Source organism: Gigantopelta aegis, chromosome 6, assembly GCF_016097555.1.
Source record: "Gigantopelta aegis isolate Gae_Host chromosome 6, Gae_host_genome, whole genome shotgun sequence".
NCBI lineage: Eukaryota > Metazoa > Mollusca > Gastropoda > Neomphalida > Peltospiridae > Gigantopelta > Gigantopelta aegis.
The window spans coordinates 59,561,199-59,579,701 of NC_054704.1; the positions used below are offsets into that span (position 1 = coordinate 59,561,199).

General features: G+C 35.4%; 1 protein-coding gene across 1 annotated transcript in view; it reads right to left on the reverse strand.

Annotated features, from left to right (window-relative positions):
• The window catches only part of LOC121374649 (tRNA dimethylallyltransferase-like), a 123,423-nt gene that overhangs the window by 101,881 nt on the left and 3,039 nt on the right, over window positions 1–18,503 (reverse strand). Inside the window, exons 2-3 of the mRNA XM_041501757.1 lie at window positions 5,674–5,814; window positions 5,192–5,290 (exon numbers count right to left, since the gene is read on the reverse strand). Of these exons, the coding sequence (XP_041357691.1) occupies window positions 5,192–5,290; window positions 5,674–5,814 (240 nt within the window). The remainder of the gene's footprint in view (window positions 1–5,191; window positions 5,291–5,673; window positions 5,815–18,503) is intronic.

An 18,503-nucleotide genomic window follows, 5' to 3' on the forward strand; every position in this document is an offset into this window, starting at 1 on the left:
TTTCATGTTTTTAACCAAAAGTGTCCACGTTTTTTTGTCATCCGCCCTACTAAAATGAGGTCTACCTGACTAGAACCAAGTCTATTATGGCAAGTAAATTTACCATCCAGATCCCCTGCTATTCTTCCATTTAACATTCTGATTTGGGATGTTATGCACATGTCTATTAATTTTTATCCATTGTTATCAGATGACTGTCAGTTTTTAATATTAATATTGTCACTTGTGTTTGAATTTGGTAACGGAAGGTATTCTAAACTGTCAATTCACGATGTAATCTTTAACTGGACCTTTAATGAGCCAGTCCTGGCACTGAAATCTTCAAGGAGTAGTATATCTCCCTTGTTTGAGAACATAGCTATCTCTTGCTCTATATCAACGAAATGGTTTTATAAGTATGGAAAATCATCTGGTGGAATATAGGATGTGCAGACAAATAAATCTTTCTTCCAACCAAAATTATTTGCATGTAACTTTATCCATAATGTATTTAGGTTGTTTGTTTTTATTTTCTCAATTTTCCATGAATAAGTGTTATGAAATAAAATCATAAGCCCCCCAAATCCCCTGCCTGAGTCACTGTTGGAATAACTATGCTTAAAATAAAATTGTTATCCATCTACCGTATATCTTTTCCCTGTATAAGTCGATCTCGGCTATAAGTAGAGTCCCTAATTTCAAGCCATGAAAACATAATTTTTTTATTGACCCGTTTATAAGTTGACCCATGAAAAACAACATAAATATTGAAGTATTTCTTATTTTCAACACGAGAACAATAAATGGCTAATATGTACGATACTTGAACAAAAAAAAAATATTTTACAAACTTGGGTTTTCCGGTTTTGTACATCGCAATATTTCAATTAAACGACATAGCATCAAAACAAAATATTCCCTTAGTAGATAGTGAAAGTTGTTTGACTGTTACCGTATGGCACTGTACAGCATGGTTTTGTGTACAGACAACAACTTTATTTATCAACAGATCACTACGATAAAACTGAAAGTACAATCAGTGAAGGTTCTAATAAACCAAATCAATTCCTATTGCCGATAATAAAACTGATATAAGCATCATATCAACACACCTAGGAAGTACAGCAATTAAAAATGTGCACCTCACATCTAATCTACCTGCGAGAAAATGGCGGGTCACATACCATTTAAGAGATTTAATTAATGTTTTTAATAGCAACCATAATTTTTGCTGAAAACTGCAGTTCCATTTTTGTGAGTACCCCGCATTAGTTTCAACCTCTGGTATATACTGCATAACAACTGTATAACAAATAAAAGTGTATTTATTTATTGTCAATGGATAATAATATTTGCACAAATAATCAATATCACATATTACTAGCAATCACACCCACAGCCGCTTTTACTCTGTAAATATTTTGACGGTGCACCTCGAACTTTGATACAGAACTCTCTTCTTTGGTACTATGCAAGCTGAATCACATGTCTTGCCGCCATATTAATATATGTAAAGAGGATAACTCTGTTTTGGAAAGTACACTGGTTTTTGTACCAATTGACATGTGTCCCTTTTGCCCTAGTGAACTGTAGAGACCAGTCTAAGCTATTTTGAGGGAAAGCTCATTAATATTCATGAAGCTAATCATCGACAAAAGATAGTTTGAAGAACGATTAATGCCAGTGACCAGATTTCAGAATAAACTCAGGCAACAAGTAGTTAGTATTCTTTACACATTTGCTATTAGTGATGGTTGTTATTTTAACAGGCACAGCCATCACTACTGGAGACAAGGTACCCTCTACAAGAGAAGCCTCCCTGTAGGGAGACAGTCGCCGGTGCCACCAAACAGCATCGCTGCACAAGCAGCGGGACGAGGAGGCTTTCTTTAGCCTACTACCCTTCTTAACACTGACCGTACCCCAGGCCTTCTAGGAAGCCAGCGGCACCTCCGCATGGAACACAACCCTCAAGGTTAACTCCACGCTCTGCTCTCTTCTCTTTCCTCGCTTCACGTTTCCGTTCCACCTCCTGCAATTACCGTCAGAACTTAGCCCATAAAGATGAAGACCACTCAGCACTGCTGGTCGAACAGTCTTGACACAGGCTGTATAGCATAGTTTGTTGTGCTAACACAGTAAGTTGAATAAGATTAGCTATCACAAATGTGCCAAGGAAGCTTCAAACAAAGTTTCATTGGAATTGGTCAAGTAGTTTTGGAGAATTTGTTTTTAAAGTTGACACATTATGCAGGATGAAAACTGATCGCAATAGGTTACTTGAGCCTTCAGCTCAGTTGACATAAAAATTTCATCATAACACAGTCTTCTCCACCACAAAAATATACAGGCAGCAACATAGAAAAATGTCATCCTAGTAGTTTTGTCCATCATAGACAAAATGCTGGCAGCAACATAGAAAAATGTCATCCTAGTAGTTTTGTCCATCATAGACAAAACACTGGCAGCAACATAGAAAAATGTCATCCTAGCAGTTTGTCCATCATAGACAAATCACTGGCAGCAACACAGAAAAATGTAGTCTTATAGCACAGCGTCGTCCATCATAAAGAAAACACAAAAATAAAATATAAAAAAATATAGCAAGATAAAAACAGTTAAAATATATCATACAGACCTACAGTACCAACACAAACAAATGAAGGGGACACAAACAAATGGACAGATGCATGGAATATAAATCTTCATCCTATAACTTACCTATGATATCCATGTCATAAACCCATGTGATAATTTAGTGTATTAACCCGGTTAATAATGGTATCCAAATTTGCAAGGTGTCTAGGTAATGTGTTTCCTGTGGATGGGTCATTTGCTTAAAGGAGAGGACAATTAAGGCATTTGGCCTGGTATGCATATTCAACGATATAAAATGCACATTATTGCTTAAAGCCGCACCACCCTAGTTCCATCCAGCGAAAATAAATTATAATTTGGTTAAATCTACAAACCTGTAACACACTTAGATCACGTTTTTTATCAAATGGAGTGAAAAAGCAGGTTTTATATCGATAAATACCATAGGAATCCCCATGTCCCAATTTCTTGAAATAATTTTGAAAGTTTGTATTTTGATGTCACCAGTAGATGTCGCTCGAAGCACAACAATGTCTACGTCGCGACAAATTTCACAGACTTGGGGTGCGTTCTTTCACCTCTCCTGGACATGTTCCAACTGTTCTGTCCTGGTTGTATCCCCTCTCCAGATATCATAGGACTTAGCAAAATTATTGGTTTTAAGGGTTTGTAACGTTCTGTATTGAGATACTTACTTGTCTGAACTTTATTGTTACTAAAAATGTTCACGAACTGTGAAGAAAAATCTCACAAATGAACAACAACAAATCGGATGTAGATTGCGCGAACCGTGCACGAGAAAACAAACCGAACCAAAATAATAACGGTCACGTGGTATACCACTGTCTGTGATATTGAAATGGAAATATCCCGTCTAAAAATAGATTAGACCTTGTCTGCTCAACGTTTTTTTCTCAAGCGTGCGTCCGTTTTTCAGAAATATGAAAAATGCATTTTGTGGTATTACAAACACCAAGATTACCAGTATTACCAAAAAACACTTCAGGTGAATGGAAATGTATATTCTAAATAATAAACAGTAAGTAAAGTGCAATTTTATTTGTGAAAAAATGGGTTTAATAGCGAAAAACAACGCCGTAATGGTTAACAACTAGCCGTAACTAGGGTGTGTCCCTTTAATATCAACACGTATAATCGTATAGTTAATTAATAAAATGGTTAAATGTGACGACTATTATATATAACGGGCGCAGCCATTTTGTACCATCTCAGTGAGTACTCACAAGCTGGTGGTTACGTAATACTTAACGCGTCATGTCAGGAATGAGCCTTAGAACTAGAGAAACACAATCTACCTGGTTTTTACGGGATGATAACTAGTCATACATTGCAATGTTCTGTAATAATACACATCCCAGTAAGCCAACAGTAAGTATATCCAGCACTATATATATTATTTTTCAATACAAACTAAAATACCATTGTCAAAGTGGCTACACAACAAGTCGAAACAATTAACAATGTTTTTCCCATGCATTAACCTACGTACTGAAATGATACACAGAGTGTTTCTTAGTTAATTGGTCTATGCTGTTAGTTGCTTCTACCTGTGATTTCTGATTGGCAGGTGTGTATTTGATTGGTAACCAGACGAGCCAATTAATTGACGCTGTCTAGACACAAAAATACATACCGGTATTGTGGAATATTACCTGTCGCCCCTAAAATTGTAATGGACATGGTTTATTACTGCAAATAGTTCTGTAAAACTATTGATTAAGTAGACTTTTCCATCTACAACCACAGAACTGACCAATTACGTAGTCCCAAAGAAAAGAAAATTATCACTTGGGTATCGTGGGTTGTCGTTTTTGCTCCAACGTAGCATATCAATAGGCGTAATAGTGTACATTTTTCCTTTGGATTATTAAACAGAGAAAAATACTATAACCCCATTTTGTTCCGTTAATGCAACTTGAAATATATTTAGTTAAATAGTTTATTATATTATTACGTCATTTATGCTGTTTTACAAGTCAGGTTGATCAAAGAGGAGCGCCTTGTCGAAAATTACTGCTTTTGTTGACACTGTACATACAGGAGATGGTCAGGAGTTGACGTCACTTCGCCCCAAGCTATTCCACCGGACATCACAAATACGAAACAAAATGGCTGCCCCCAGTTAGCCGGAATAATCATGGTTTTTTATTAACTCTAAAATTACGCGTTTTTCATTTGCTAAAGTGTCAGTATGTGTTGGTGGTCCAGGTATGCATCTTTCCAACACATAAGGCTCTTGTTGGAGTTGATCCTACCTTTACAAGCCAACCAGACCTGTATACCTGAACGTAATGTTTCAAAGATTTAGTTAAAATGCATGACGTCAAACTAATTTGTGCTAATTGTGATGATGTCATATTACCGATGGTGGGGACTTTAGTAGTGATTTACTAAAATTTAATTAAAATGTTATTTTAGAAGTGTCATAGGATAAATAGAATTCGCTACTCGTGTTTTTTAATATGTAAAATGTCAATTTCGTCTAGTTAATCGGTATTTGTCACAGCAAAGCCTCGACAAATATCGATTAACACAGAAGATGTCGATATTTTCCATATTAAGAAATACTTGTGACGAATCCTCTATATATTACCTTGTTATTAATGAGAAAATTCCAAAGCAACGCCTCAATATAATAGTTTGTCCCTCCGACTATCACTGGCATTTTGTCTTCATCAAACAGCTTATCTATCTGAAATCTGGGTCAAGGAATATACAATTAACATGTTGTGGGTTTAGAGGGGGTAGTGTTGTTTTAATAGGTTACTTCTAGAATTAATTTGTAAGATGTCTGCTGTATACTCTCTTCCTAATAAACAGTAAGGGCACTATTATATGAACTTTCTTTGTAAACAGCACATACCACAGATTTTTATTATGAATCGGTGGCTGGAACAAAATATAACCCAATGGGACCACCACAAGGGAAAAGTCTAGGGTACAATGTACCTCAGGTGAAAGCTGCCACTGATTTATATCTAAAAACAGTTATTAATTGAAATATACATGGAATGCTACATTAACAGACACTCACAGTGAAATAAGCTCAACCCATTTTGTAATGTTAAAGGATACAATTGGCAATGCTTGATTTTTAAAATTCACAACACTATTGTTGGGGGTGAAAGGGTCAACATAGCCGATGAGGTGATGTCTGCAGCAATGTAGTTCCTCAGCCGTCACCTTGTTGGTTATTATGTCTAGACCTCTGTACACCTATCAACATACAAATTAAATAAAAGCATCAATTATGCAGGAAATATCTATGCAGTTTACATATCTGCAGTAAAAGTAACTACTTCAAGCAACTTTCATTCATTCAATAAACTTCCAAAAGTTAAAAAGTTTATTTTTGTTTAACAACACCATTAGAGAACACTGGTTTATTAATCAGCAGCTATTGCATAAAACCGGTCTCAGTGGAGTCGTGGTTAGGCCATCAGTCTACAGGCTGGTAGGTACTGGGTTCAGATCCCAGTCGAGGCATGGGATTTTTAATCCAGATACAGACTCCAAACCCTGAGTGAGTGCTCCACAAGGCTCAAAGTGTAAACCACTTGCACCGACCAGTGATCCATAACTGGTTCAACAAAGGCCATGGTTTGTGCTATCCTGCCTGTGGAAAGCACAAATAAAAGATCCCTTGCTTCCTGTCGTAAAAGATTAGTCTATGTGGTGACAGCAGGTTTCCTCTAAAAAAGTGTCAGAATGACTATATGTTTGATGTCCAATAGCCAATGATAAGATCAAAAATTAATGTGCTCTAGTGGCGTTAAATAAAACAAACTTTACTTTCTATTGGATAAACTTCCAGAAAAAAAAAAAGTGGAATATAAATAGACTTATAAATAGAGTTGGCAAACATGTTTAAAGATAATTATTTATAGTTGTAATGGTGAATGATCGCATAACATTAATTTGTTTGCTACTGTATGAACAGAATTTTTTTGGCATTGCACAAAGAATGGCTAAAGACTGCATAACAGATCTATTATATGACAAAAAACTACAAAAACAAACTGTGAATCACTGGAGAACGAGACATTTGTATGTCATTACCAAAAACATATCCATTCTTGGTGTGTGTATTTTTTTTATAATTTAATTATTTATATATTATTTGAATAAAATTTAGTTGAAATATTATATTTTCTTTTTTATGTATGTTATGTGGACATTTGTTTATTTGTGTGTTTTGTTCACTGCTTTTTGGCGAGTGGGAGAGATTTGGTGGGTTCGCAAGTACCTTATCCTATCCCCCCCATGGCATTGATCGTGTGAGTGTGTGTGTGTGTGTGCATGTGCATGCATGTGTGAATGCGTGTATTTGAGGGCCCAAACCTGTTAGTGGGGATCCGAAGGTATGCTCACCCAAAAGTTTAAATTTCAGGTGTTAAAATAGGGCCTATGGAATCTCCAGCCTTTTAAACACAGTAACAGGGAAAAGGGGGAGAGCATGGCCTTATTGGCCCTCACCTGTTCCACAGCCCCTAATATACAATTTGAAGAAGAAAACAAATTGTATGAGACATACAATTAACATACATACAATATAGACATACAATAGTGAAGAATGTGGTGTGCCCATTATAGTGTAAAAAAAAAAGTTTCTGGAAACCAACCCTAATTATTTTTTCCCCATTTTATTTAAACAAAAAAAAAAGTACAAATGCAGTAGACAAAAAAATTAGACTGGCCCTACCTAATATTTTTGTCATGTTCCCAGAAACACAATTGTTTTAGGCACAAGGGTTAATGAAATTGTATTTTCTTAATTTGTTAAAGTATATTTGATTATTCCGTTGTTATAATCCGACTATACTAGTTGGGTATCTGTTTAGTAAGATGTCAGACATATGAAGGATGCATTTTCTTTTCATACTAAGCATAGCTGAAATTACTACTGACACTACCAAAGGATGGTGTGATGGTGGTGTAAACAAATAATTAAAATGAAAGTCAAAATGCTGACATTAAAGTAATGGGTAGGAGTAGCCTGTGTGGTGGCCTTGGGTTTACCTTCTCAATGAGTCAGTATCTAGGCCAAGTGTGGAAATGACCATGGGCCAAAATTATGAAGGCTGTTTTTCTGAAACAAGATGTTAACACAATATTTAAAATGTGCTGAGGTGTTGTAATACAATTATTCATTTTCTTTTCATTGTTGGGTTGTTCCGAGATTTAATTAACACGTTGACTGCCACCCACGAGTATATTCGTATGCTGAGCGCACCAGATTTTGCCACGAGTTTACTCGTAGTAAAACCAGTGCTGTGTCGTATTAAATTAAAGTTGTCAGCAATGGCAATAACACAATTAGTAACCTTTCTGGCAATGACTAATAACAAATTGATATAATAATCAATGAAATTATTTATTAATTAATGTTTGAATGATTTTGATTGTGAACACAAGTCGCAGCATTTCATAATGGAAATATCTTGACACATATCTCTTTGACTAAATCATTTATAGTTATAATGTTAAAAATGAAAATAAATACAGGAACAGATTTATTCCTAATGTTTCAGAGCAATTTGGACTATGTTTGAAACATTCATATAAATGATGAATCGATGATCATCTTCATCGATGAAAGTCAAAACTATAACACAGTGATCAAAAGAAAAAAAAGTTTTGCCATGTATAATGTGTCTATGTTTGAACTATTAATAAATGTGGGTTTATTGTCAGTGTCATATTGAATTGGTATGTCCATTATTCTGACATGTGATAAACTTTGAAACATTTTCCCATACAAAGAGCTGGCTTCCCAGGGCAGACTTCACAGATGTAACGGGAATCTCGTACCGGCCTTTGTGCACACTCAGCAAGGTTTGGTAGGTCGCTCTTCCTTCTCTGTGGGAGGCAGTGGTGTATGGTAATGGAATGTCTCATTTACTGGAGCCTGGGAATGTGCTGGGCTGTGGTCACGTAATTTGTCATAGACATCACCAAGCAGGAGAATTGTGACCAGGTCACGAAATTTTAATAGCTTCATCTGCTCTCTGTCGTTTGCGTTGTACAGGATGTGGGCATTCTAGAATATGCAGGACAATCTTCTTATACCACCGGATTGTCTTGCGCAGCGCTGAGTAGTAAGACAGCATTTGATCTGACCTGTCTACTCCAGCCATCCCAATGTTGTAATCTCGGACTGTGTTCGGCTTTCTTGACAGCTTGTCATTCCGATTTCCAACATCAACCATCTCAATTCGATGCATGTTGCTGATTGTAAGAACTTCGTGTTTGTCTTTCCATTTGCAAACTACCACTGATTCAGACCGCTTCCAAACATGTTCCCCCTTGTTCAACTTCTGTTTAATTAAATCTTTTGGATTTTCTTTTCTGTCAAATCGTAGAGTTCCACAAAGATAGGTTGATCGGTTTGTCATCTTCTTCACCAGACTCACAGAATTGTAATAATTATCTGTGTATACCACATGGCCTTTTTCTAGGTAGCCGTCCAAGAGGTCTAGAACAGTTGCAGCAGCCTGACCATAGCCATCATCATCAGTTAGGTGGATGCCACTGTATACCCGAATCTTCAGAACAGTGCCTCGAGGCTCGCACAGTTCATAGAGTTTGATTCCATATTTATGACGTTTATTCTCGATATACTGGCGAAACAGCAATCTGCCATGCCAAAGTACCATGGACTCATCAATAGAGAGATCTTTCCCTGGATAGTAAATAGCTGGCATGACATCGTTGAAATGATCCAGAACAGTGCGTATCTTGAACAGGCTATAGTCATTATGTTGATCATTGTCTGCAAAATGCCAGAAATGCAAAAGTAGTTGGAAACGGTTGCGGCTCATGACACCACCAAAAAAATGGCGAACTGTATAGAACTCCAGTAGTGTTGTATAGTAGGCAAGTTTTTTGGACCCATGTGAAGCAACAATGCAATGAACTGTTTCATTTCCTTAGCATCTGTGTCCTTCCAAGATTTCAAATGTGATTCTCTTCTTAAAGGACGTTGCTTATTTCCACTGCAGCATATCGATTTGTTTCTGTAACCATTTTATCTATCAACTGTAGTGTTAGAAATAAATCAAAATATGCACCGGGCGATGTATCCTGTAAGTCCATTCTAAGACCAGAGTTTTCAGTGAAAGCAAAGTCATGTGGATCTTGGGCAACATCTGACCATGTATGCATTGGGACAGCACAATTTCCACGCCCACCTGCTCCATTCCGTCCCGTGCCTGGTGCTGGGCTGGAAACTGCTTGTCTAGTAAACAAAATTGCAGCTCTACCTTGACCACGATATTGTACACTTCGATCTCTAGCTGGTGTAACCGCACCACGCCCACCACCGCTTCCAGGAGTTCTATGACCACTAGGTCCTCGAGTGCGAACACCACGAAATCTAGACCTACCACGTGCTGCCTGTTGTACCCCATCGTCACTTGAAACATATGAGTCTGATGAAATCATTGTATCACCTTCTTCACTGCTCCAATTAGTATCAAGATCTAGTGAATTAGTATCACTAATATCCGTATTAGGATCATCACTTTCCTCATCCGTTTCAATCATCAAAGCGGCAACTTGCTCAGCAGAAAGGTTTCTAGTCGCCATTTTGGAAAGTAGCAAGTACGGAGTATCAAAATTACGTAACAAAAACCAATGACGCAATAAAATCTGGGAGGCACGTGACTCATAGCTGGCAAATACAATACAGTGATTGCATAATGTTGCCAGACTATGACTCGTACTTGGCATACCAAATAAAAATGTTATATTTCATTGCCAGCTATGAGTAATTTCGTGTCACACGCTCTTCCATAAACGTACTAAGTAATATGCATAAAATAACTTAGAAATAACATTTATGGGTAAATAAAGGAAATGCATATCTTTATATGACTTGGCAAACTGGACCAGCCGCCATTTTGTTTACGGCACTCAAGTGTTAAACGGTTTGATTTTTGCTACTGATAAAATACTTTCCAAATTATAATCCAGAATTTATTTACATAAATATCCTGAAAATGGAAATTATAATATTTGTTCAGTTTATTTATTACTTTTTAAAATAAATGTTGGTTTTATTGTGGGGCAGTTTCTTTTTTCTTTTCTGTTTGTTTCGCCTAGACTATTTTTGGAAAATGTAGCAAAAACCCAACATTTTATTCTGCAGTGACTGTTAAGCTGTATGTCTTGCAGCAGAGGTCCCCAGGGCCGAAGTACAGTATAACATTAATCTCTGGGGTGCAGAGGTCATAAAAATATAAAATGACATTTTCTAAGGTTGGTGTGAACAAGATGGTGGCCATTTTCCAAAATGTTTGTTTCAGAAAGTCGAATTGTTATACATATCATTTATGTGCATGATTTGTCAGTGAACCAAATTTGAAAACTTTGTGAAAATGTAACTTTACCATGGAAAACCATTTGCAAGCACACTTTTCTTACTGGCAATTTAGTATTGAAGATTGTCCAGCAAAGCGCAATATGCATTTTCATACAGGGACCCAACATTTGGTGGCTGCCAATTTTTATTCCTAAAACAACATACCTTGTGTTCCCAAGTTTGCAATCAACTGCAACTGGTCAACTTTCTTCATCATTAAATAGGACGTTTTCCGTATCACAGCCAGTTATCATCAGTAATCGAGTTGCATTCGTAATCGAAAAGTTCAACCCCCCCCCCCCCCATATCAAGGTCAGTATCTGGTGTGTCCACCATTGGCCCGTGAGCATGCGTGAAGACAACGGGGAAAGGATTGGCACAAACAACTCAAATAAGCCACAGGAATGTTCCTCCACTCCTCCTGCAATGCCGTGCAAGCTCAGTGACGTTACGTAGTAGTGGCTGGCGGTGACGTACACGATGTTCTAACTCATCCCACATGTATTCAATTGGGTTCAAATCCGGTGAAACGGCGGGCCAGTTCATAACGGTGATACCGGCTTGTTGCAGGAATGCCTGGGTAATTCTTGCAGTATGTGGACGGGCATTGTCTTGTTGAAACAGAAGGGGACCTCCTGGTCTTCGGTGACGGCACAAAAGTGGCTGGAGAACTGGTCTTAGAATAACGTCAACATAACGCTGGGCTGTAAGGGCATCGGGGACAATGATGAGATCACCTCTGAAATCACAGTTGATTGCCCTCCATACCACCAGACAACCGCCGCCAAACCGACAACGTTCCCTCACACATCCGTCAGCGTACCGTTCACGGAATCTCCTGTACACACGTGCTCTTCCATCGGCAAAGGAGACAGAGAAACGGGACTCATCTGAGAAAACAATGCTCCAGTAAAAGGCTGGTGGATGATTACCATTCTGGAGAGCAAACTGTAGTCTCGCAGCACGATGTCGCGGTGTCATGATGTTACCGTTGTACGGGCGTTCTGACTCGACGGATGACCATCATCGGATGGATAGGCCTTCCATGACGTCCTATCGTGTTGCTTGTTGTCATCGTCGCAGTTCTGAACCGGTCACGGAGGTGGCGTCGTCGAATCTGCTGATCTTGGCGTGGGGTCGTAACAGGACGCTGACCAGGTCACGGTCGATCACAGACACTCCCAGTCTGTTGATGACTTTCAACAAGTCATCCAAAGTTGATGGATGGACTCTGAAGGTCCTAGCAACTTGGCTTTGCGAAGTCCCCCCTTGAACCATGCCCAACGCTCGCACCCTTTTTTCTTCTCGGAGTCGTGGCATTCTTAATGTGACGAGGAATATGACACCGTTACGTGACTTTTATGTGTCCACATACTGGCATTTCTCATGCATTGCATACAGCATGATTGAGCATGTAGTGAAGGCATTTCACACCATTTTGGGTTTCTGCTATTGTACGTGTAACGAGAACAATACCAGGATTAAAACCCAGACAAAAGTACCAATTAATGTCTGGAAGGTATACTATGTTATGATGAAATCCTACAAGCTCTTAAAATTATGAGAAAAAAAAAAAAGTCCTGGCCCTGATGGATTTACAGTAGAATTATTTTTTTAATTTTGTAGAGATCTAAACAAATATCTAATAAATTCTTTAAATTATGCATATAATAATGGAATGCTCTCAGTTACCCAAAAACAAGATTGAATAACCTGTATTCCAAAAGCAAATAAAAACAAGAAACTTCTTAAAAATTGGAGACCTATCTCTTTACTTAATGTGCCTTATAAATTAGCATCAGCTGCTATAGCCCGAAGAATAAAGTCGGTCCTTCCAATTATTATAAGTGACGAACATAACATCCCAGACTTATTATTATTGATTGATTTCGAAAAAGCCTCTGACTCGGTAGACTGGGATTTTATTCACAAAGTACTAAAGTTTTTTGGTTTTGGAAGATCGATTCAGAAATGGGTTTACTTATTTCAGAGAGATAGCCAATCTAGTGTCCTTGTAAATGGATTTGCTTCACCTTTTTTAAACCTAGGAAGAGGGTGTAGGCAGGGCGATCCAGTGTCTCCATATATTTTCCTTCTCTGTGTAGAAATATTTGCCAGACTATTAAAAAACAGTAATAATATAAAAGGAATAAAACTTGGTAACATTGAATATTTATTTACTCAATTTGCAGATGATACAACAATAATATTAGATGGAATGGAGAAAAGCTTATATGCTACTCTGAATACTTTAACATTTTATTCTAGATTTTCAGGTCTTAAAGTGAATGTGGAGAAAACTAAATTGATTTGGATAGGATAAAAAAAAACGCAGTCGTTATAAATTATGTAAAGAATGGAAACTTGATTGGACAGACCAGTTTAATTTATTGGGAATTAAGTTTGATGTTGATTTACAAAACAGAGTTAAAATTAATTATACTGATAAAGTGAAAGCTATTGAGTCTTTAATGAATATTTGGTCAAGTAGAACTTTAACAGCATTAGGAAGAAACACTGTTGTAAAATCCTTATTTATGGCAAAACTAAATCATTTATTTTCGGCCATTCCAAATCAGACTACTAATTTAATACTAGAATTTCAAAAGAAACTTTTTAAATTTATATGGAAAGGAAAACGAGATAAGGTCAAATGTGTACAAATGAATTACAATATTAGAGATGGAGGTATTAAAGTTCCCAATGTCCAAATGTTTATTATGGCACAAAAGATTACTTGGATCAAAAAATTATGTACAAGTTCTAATTTGAAATGGAAATTGTTAACACTAAACGTGATTGATAAGTTTGATCATATAATGGAATTTGATCCAGATTATATTTTAAAAAATATTGTGCCAACAGTAAAAAATAACTTCTGGAAAGACACTTTATTGGCTTGGTGTGCATATCTCAAAACACGTAAGAACAAACTCAGTAGTGACAATGACATACAGTCTCAATTTATTTGGTATAATGATGACATTAAAATGAATAATAAATCAGTATCTTATAAAGACTGGTATGAAGCAGGGGTTAGGTATATAAATGACTTAATAGATGACAATGGTAAATTTTTATACATATGAACAATTTATTAAATTAATGTTAAAATTAATTTTATACATTACTATAGTATTTTAAGTGAAGTCAAGCAGTATTGCAAGATACATAAAATAAAACAATTCAAAATAAAACTAAAAAAAAAACATTCTTCCTTACAATAATTCTAAACTCAACATAAACTGCAAAGGCAGTAAAAATTATTATAATATACTGCTTGGATAAAAAAAACAAAAAAAAAAACATACAATTTAAAATGGGAAATTGAACTAAACTGTCATTATCAAGAATATATGATTGGAAACATGAATGCAATGCCATTTCGCTGCACGGACAACACAGAATTAAGATGGTTTCAATACAAAATTATCCACAGAATATTACCAGATAACTGTTTTTTACATACCATAAGATATCCATTGTATGGAGTCTTCACTTTGTTCTTTTTGTAAAGATGAAATATCAACATTAATTCATTTATTTTTTGACTGTAGTAAAATTAATCCCATTTGGAAAGGGTTGACAGAATGGATCCTTGAAAAAAACAGGTATATCAATAAATTTTACAAAAGAAAATGTAATTTTGGGTTTTTGAACAAGTAACAATGATCCAATTAATTTACTTATATTATTAACTAAGCAGATTACATTTAAGAGTCACTTGAAAAGTTATACATGTATTCCATATATGGAATGGATTAAAAAAGAATTAGATATATATTATAATATTACAAAAGGTGTAACCTTTTCCAAGTGTGAATATGATAAATTTTTTAAATTTTGGTCAGTGTGTCATAATTTATTTAAAGGGACATTCCCGAGTTTGCTGCAACTTTTAAGGTGTTGTTGACAAACAGAGCCTTTTTAATGATTGTAATTACATATCAAATATATTTTTCTAAATAAAATATTAGTGGCTGTATATTAAACGTGTTTCTGATCATTCTAATATTTTTACTAGGTTAAATTCCATTTTATTTCCTCAAATATTAATTTTTTGTACATACGAAATTATTTGAAAACAGAATCCAGTTTGGGCTCCTTACAAATATTAAGACGACCAGAAACACATTAAATGTACAGACACTGATATTCTAAACAAGAAAATATATTTAATATGTAAGTTTAATCGTAGAAGTATTTTATTTTTCGGAAACATTTTACAATGCAGCAAACTCAGGAATGTCCCTTTAAGGAATAAATTTAATTTTTTAAATTTATTTTTTACTTTTTTCTTTTTTTTCTTTTCCATATTCACTTTCATATAACATTGCTGTTGTAGTAAGAATTGTATCTTGATGTTGCTATATATAGTTGTGGAATGTATGTACGTAAATGTTTATCATATGATATACATGGTTATGTAAACAAAAATGGTTAAACAAAAAATAATAAAAAAATAAAAAATTGTTATTTTAAGTCCAATAAATATATTTTTCATTAATCACAACAAAATATTGAAAAATATCTGTTTTGCGTTTTCATTGTGTGTCAGTATATTCAAACACGAATTAGGCTGACATCAGAAGTGTGCTACATGCAAAATGTACTTCAGGAAAGTGAACATAACAAATTGTAATAAGCAGTGATGTTCTCATATTGCTTCTGTATTATCGTAATACAAGTATAGTTAGAGTAAAGAAAATACTTGTACATCTCCTCACATGCAATGAAAGAACATATTCCAGTCACACCTGGTATAAACCAACACTTGCTATGTATGACCAGCTAAAGCCTATGCAGCACTGTAATAGGAGTTCTGTATCCTGCCTATAACTGGCTACAACACTGTGAGCTCTTTCAAGGGTCATGGGAAACACTAATGCATAATAATGAAGAAAGTTGAAAAGTTTTAGTCATTCAAAACCTGGGAACACAGGAAATATTGTTTTAGGAATAAAAATGGTAGCTATCAGGTTTCTTGGGCCGAGTTCAGTAACACTGTCTGCGCATTGTTAAACAGTATTCAGTGAGACATTGTCTATACGAAAGAGTTGTAATTTGGGTGGGATGGAACAGCAGCAGTGTTTGTTCAATGAGACCGGGTATGTCTTAATCTCTCTCCACCAAAGTTGGGTTTAACGACACCACAAAAACGTTACCCTTTGTTTTTGTTTAATGACACCACTAGAGCACATTGATTTATTGATGAATGACCAATTTAACAGAATTACAGTTGTTATTTTCTGGTTAAATCAACTTCCTAAATGAAACTGCCTTGGTGCCTTTCAAAATGTATGAAAGTAGCCTTTGTGCCTTTAAGGTTTGCCTTGGTGTCCTCTATTTCCTAGATTTTAAAGGCTATCACAGCCTGCCCTTCTAACACCGAATTTCGAGACCTAAAAAGGTATTGTATATAAATAAATGTAACCCTAACCCTAAACTTAATCTAATTACCTAATATTTGGTATCATGGGAGAACCAGTTTTGGTGAGCATTAAGCATTTAATTCTAAAGTATATTAATATTTATAAACAGACAATTGTTATCCAAGTAGCAGAGTTTGACAAATCCGCAAATCCGATGCTCGGGGATAGTGCTTTTTAACACAGGGATAGTGACAAATGCCAAACCTGTAGCCCAATGGGTTAGTGGTTTAAAACTTCTTCTTTTTTTAAAACTCTAACTCACGATAATTGTTTTTCTCCACAGACGTACATTTGATAAATGTTATTCTGACAAATTGGTCATCACTTAATATCAACAAATCAATAAGAATATATTAAAGGTAGGGTCAACTCAAACAAGAGCCTTATGTGTTGGAAAGATGCATACCCGGACCACCAACACATACTGACACTTTAGCAAACGAAAAACGCGTGTAATTTTAGAGTTAATAAAAAAACATGATTATTCCTGCTAACTGGGGGCAGGTATTAAAGGGCAAAGGGGAAGGGGGAACATGGGTTTGTGTTTGTTTGTTTGTTGGTTGGTTGATAGATAGGCAGGCATAAATACTTTGCAGACATATCCGAGCTACAACGTCCTGGATCGGTAGATTCAGTAGAAGACATTCGAGAAAGGTAAGTTGTTAATCAGGAATATTTTATGACGCCAAAATACCTCTGTGCTAATACTTGATTATTTACAGTATTTTTTTCTTATATATAATTATGTAAACTTACAACAACACTTTCAATTTTATGTCTTAGGTCTATTGAAGAAGAAACCAGCGAACATATCGAGTCAGGGTCAGACACCGAAGACGTACCTTTTTACTCAGTTGTTGAATGCAGTTCGCAGAAGACCAAACCGAAGCTTGTGGATCGAGACGGATTTTCATAAAGTATTTACATTTTAATAACTCTTTCTGGTTGTTTTCTTGTGTGTAATTAAATACATAATAACAATTAAAAAACAAAACAAAACAAAAACAAAACTCTAAGATGACCATTAAATACATACTAACAATTAAAAAACAAAACAAAACTCTAAGATGACCACTGGTAATTATTGTATTTCTGGTTGTTTTCTTGTGTGTAATTAAATACATAATAACAATTAAAAAACAAAACAAAACTCTAAGATGACCACTGGTAATTATTGTATTTAGTGATTGACATATGTTTGTGTGTTATTCTACAAAATTTCACCTTTGTATTTACTAATATTTTCTGTTATTATTTTCTAGTCTGTAAGTGAAAAAACAATCTACTGGCGATGCAGCGTGAGGAACAAAACAATGCATTGCAAAGCATCTGTTTTACAGTGCAGACAAACAAATGAGTTTAAAGGGGGAAAATGTCGCACTGTCATACAGAGGTGCCAGGAAAACTTACATCAATACAAGTGCGACAGAAAGTAAGTATACACATTAATTCAGTCAATTATTTATATATATATATAGATATATATATATATACTTTTTTTTTCTTTCTTTTTTAATTCAAATAATAAACCTATTTAATTTACACTTATACATAAGACCAACGTACAGTACAATACGTTGTGGGTTTTTTTCAATAATGATTATATTTTGATGTAATACTTGTTTTAATACTTGCTTTATTATGGACCTTTTATTATTATCAAGAAATATATGTTTCCTATCATTTAAGTTGATATTAATGTTTTCAGGTGAAGAATATTGCTGTTGAATCTCTTTACAAGTCAGCTAGATCGATAACCGAAGATGTGGTCACAGAACTGGAACACGAGATAACCCGGAATATCTCATAAGAATTGCATGAACGTCAAAAATATAACGTTCAATTGTTATAATTCCAAATGCATTAATATTGCCATTATACCAAAACTATATTAAAAAACCCAATCAAACTCTATTCAATAATGATTTACAACTGTATCAATACACAAATAAGAGAATTCCCTTAGAAAGTTACATCCTCGGGGTTTTCGTTGTTGACGTAATTGATAAAAAGTAGATATGGTAATAACATTCTGTTTTTATTTGTTTATCGAAAAAGTGCAGTTTTCGCGTTCATTGAAGAATGAACGTTGGTTTTTTAGATGACATGAT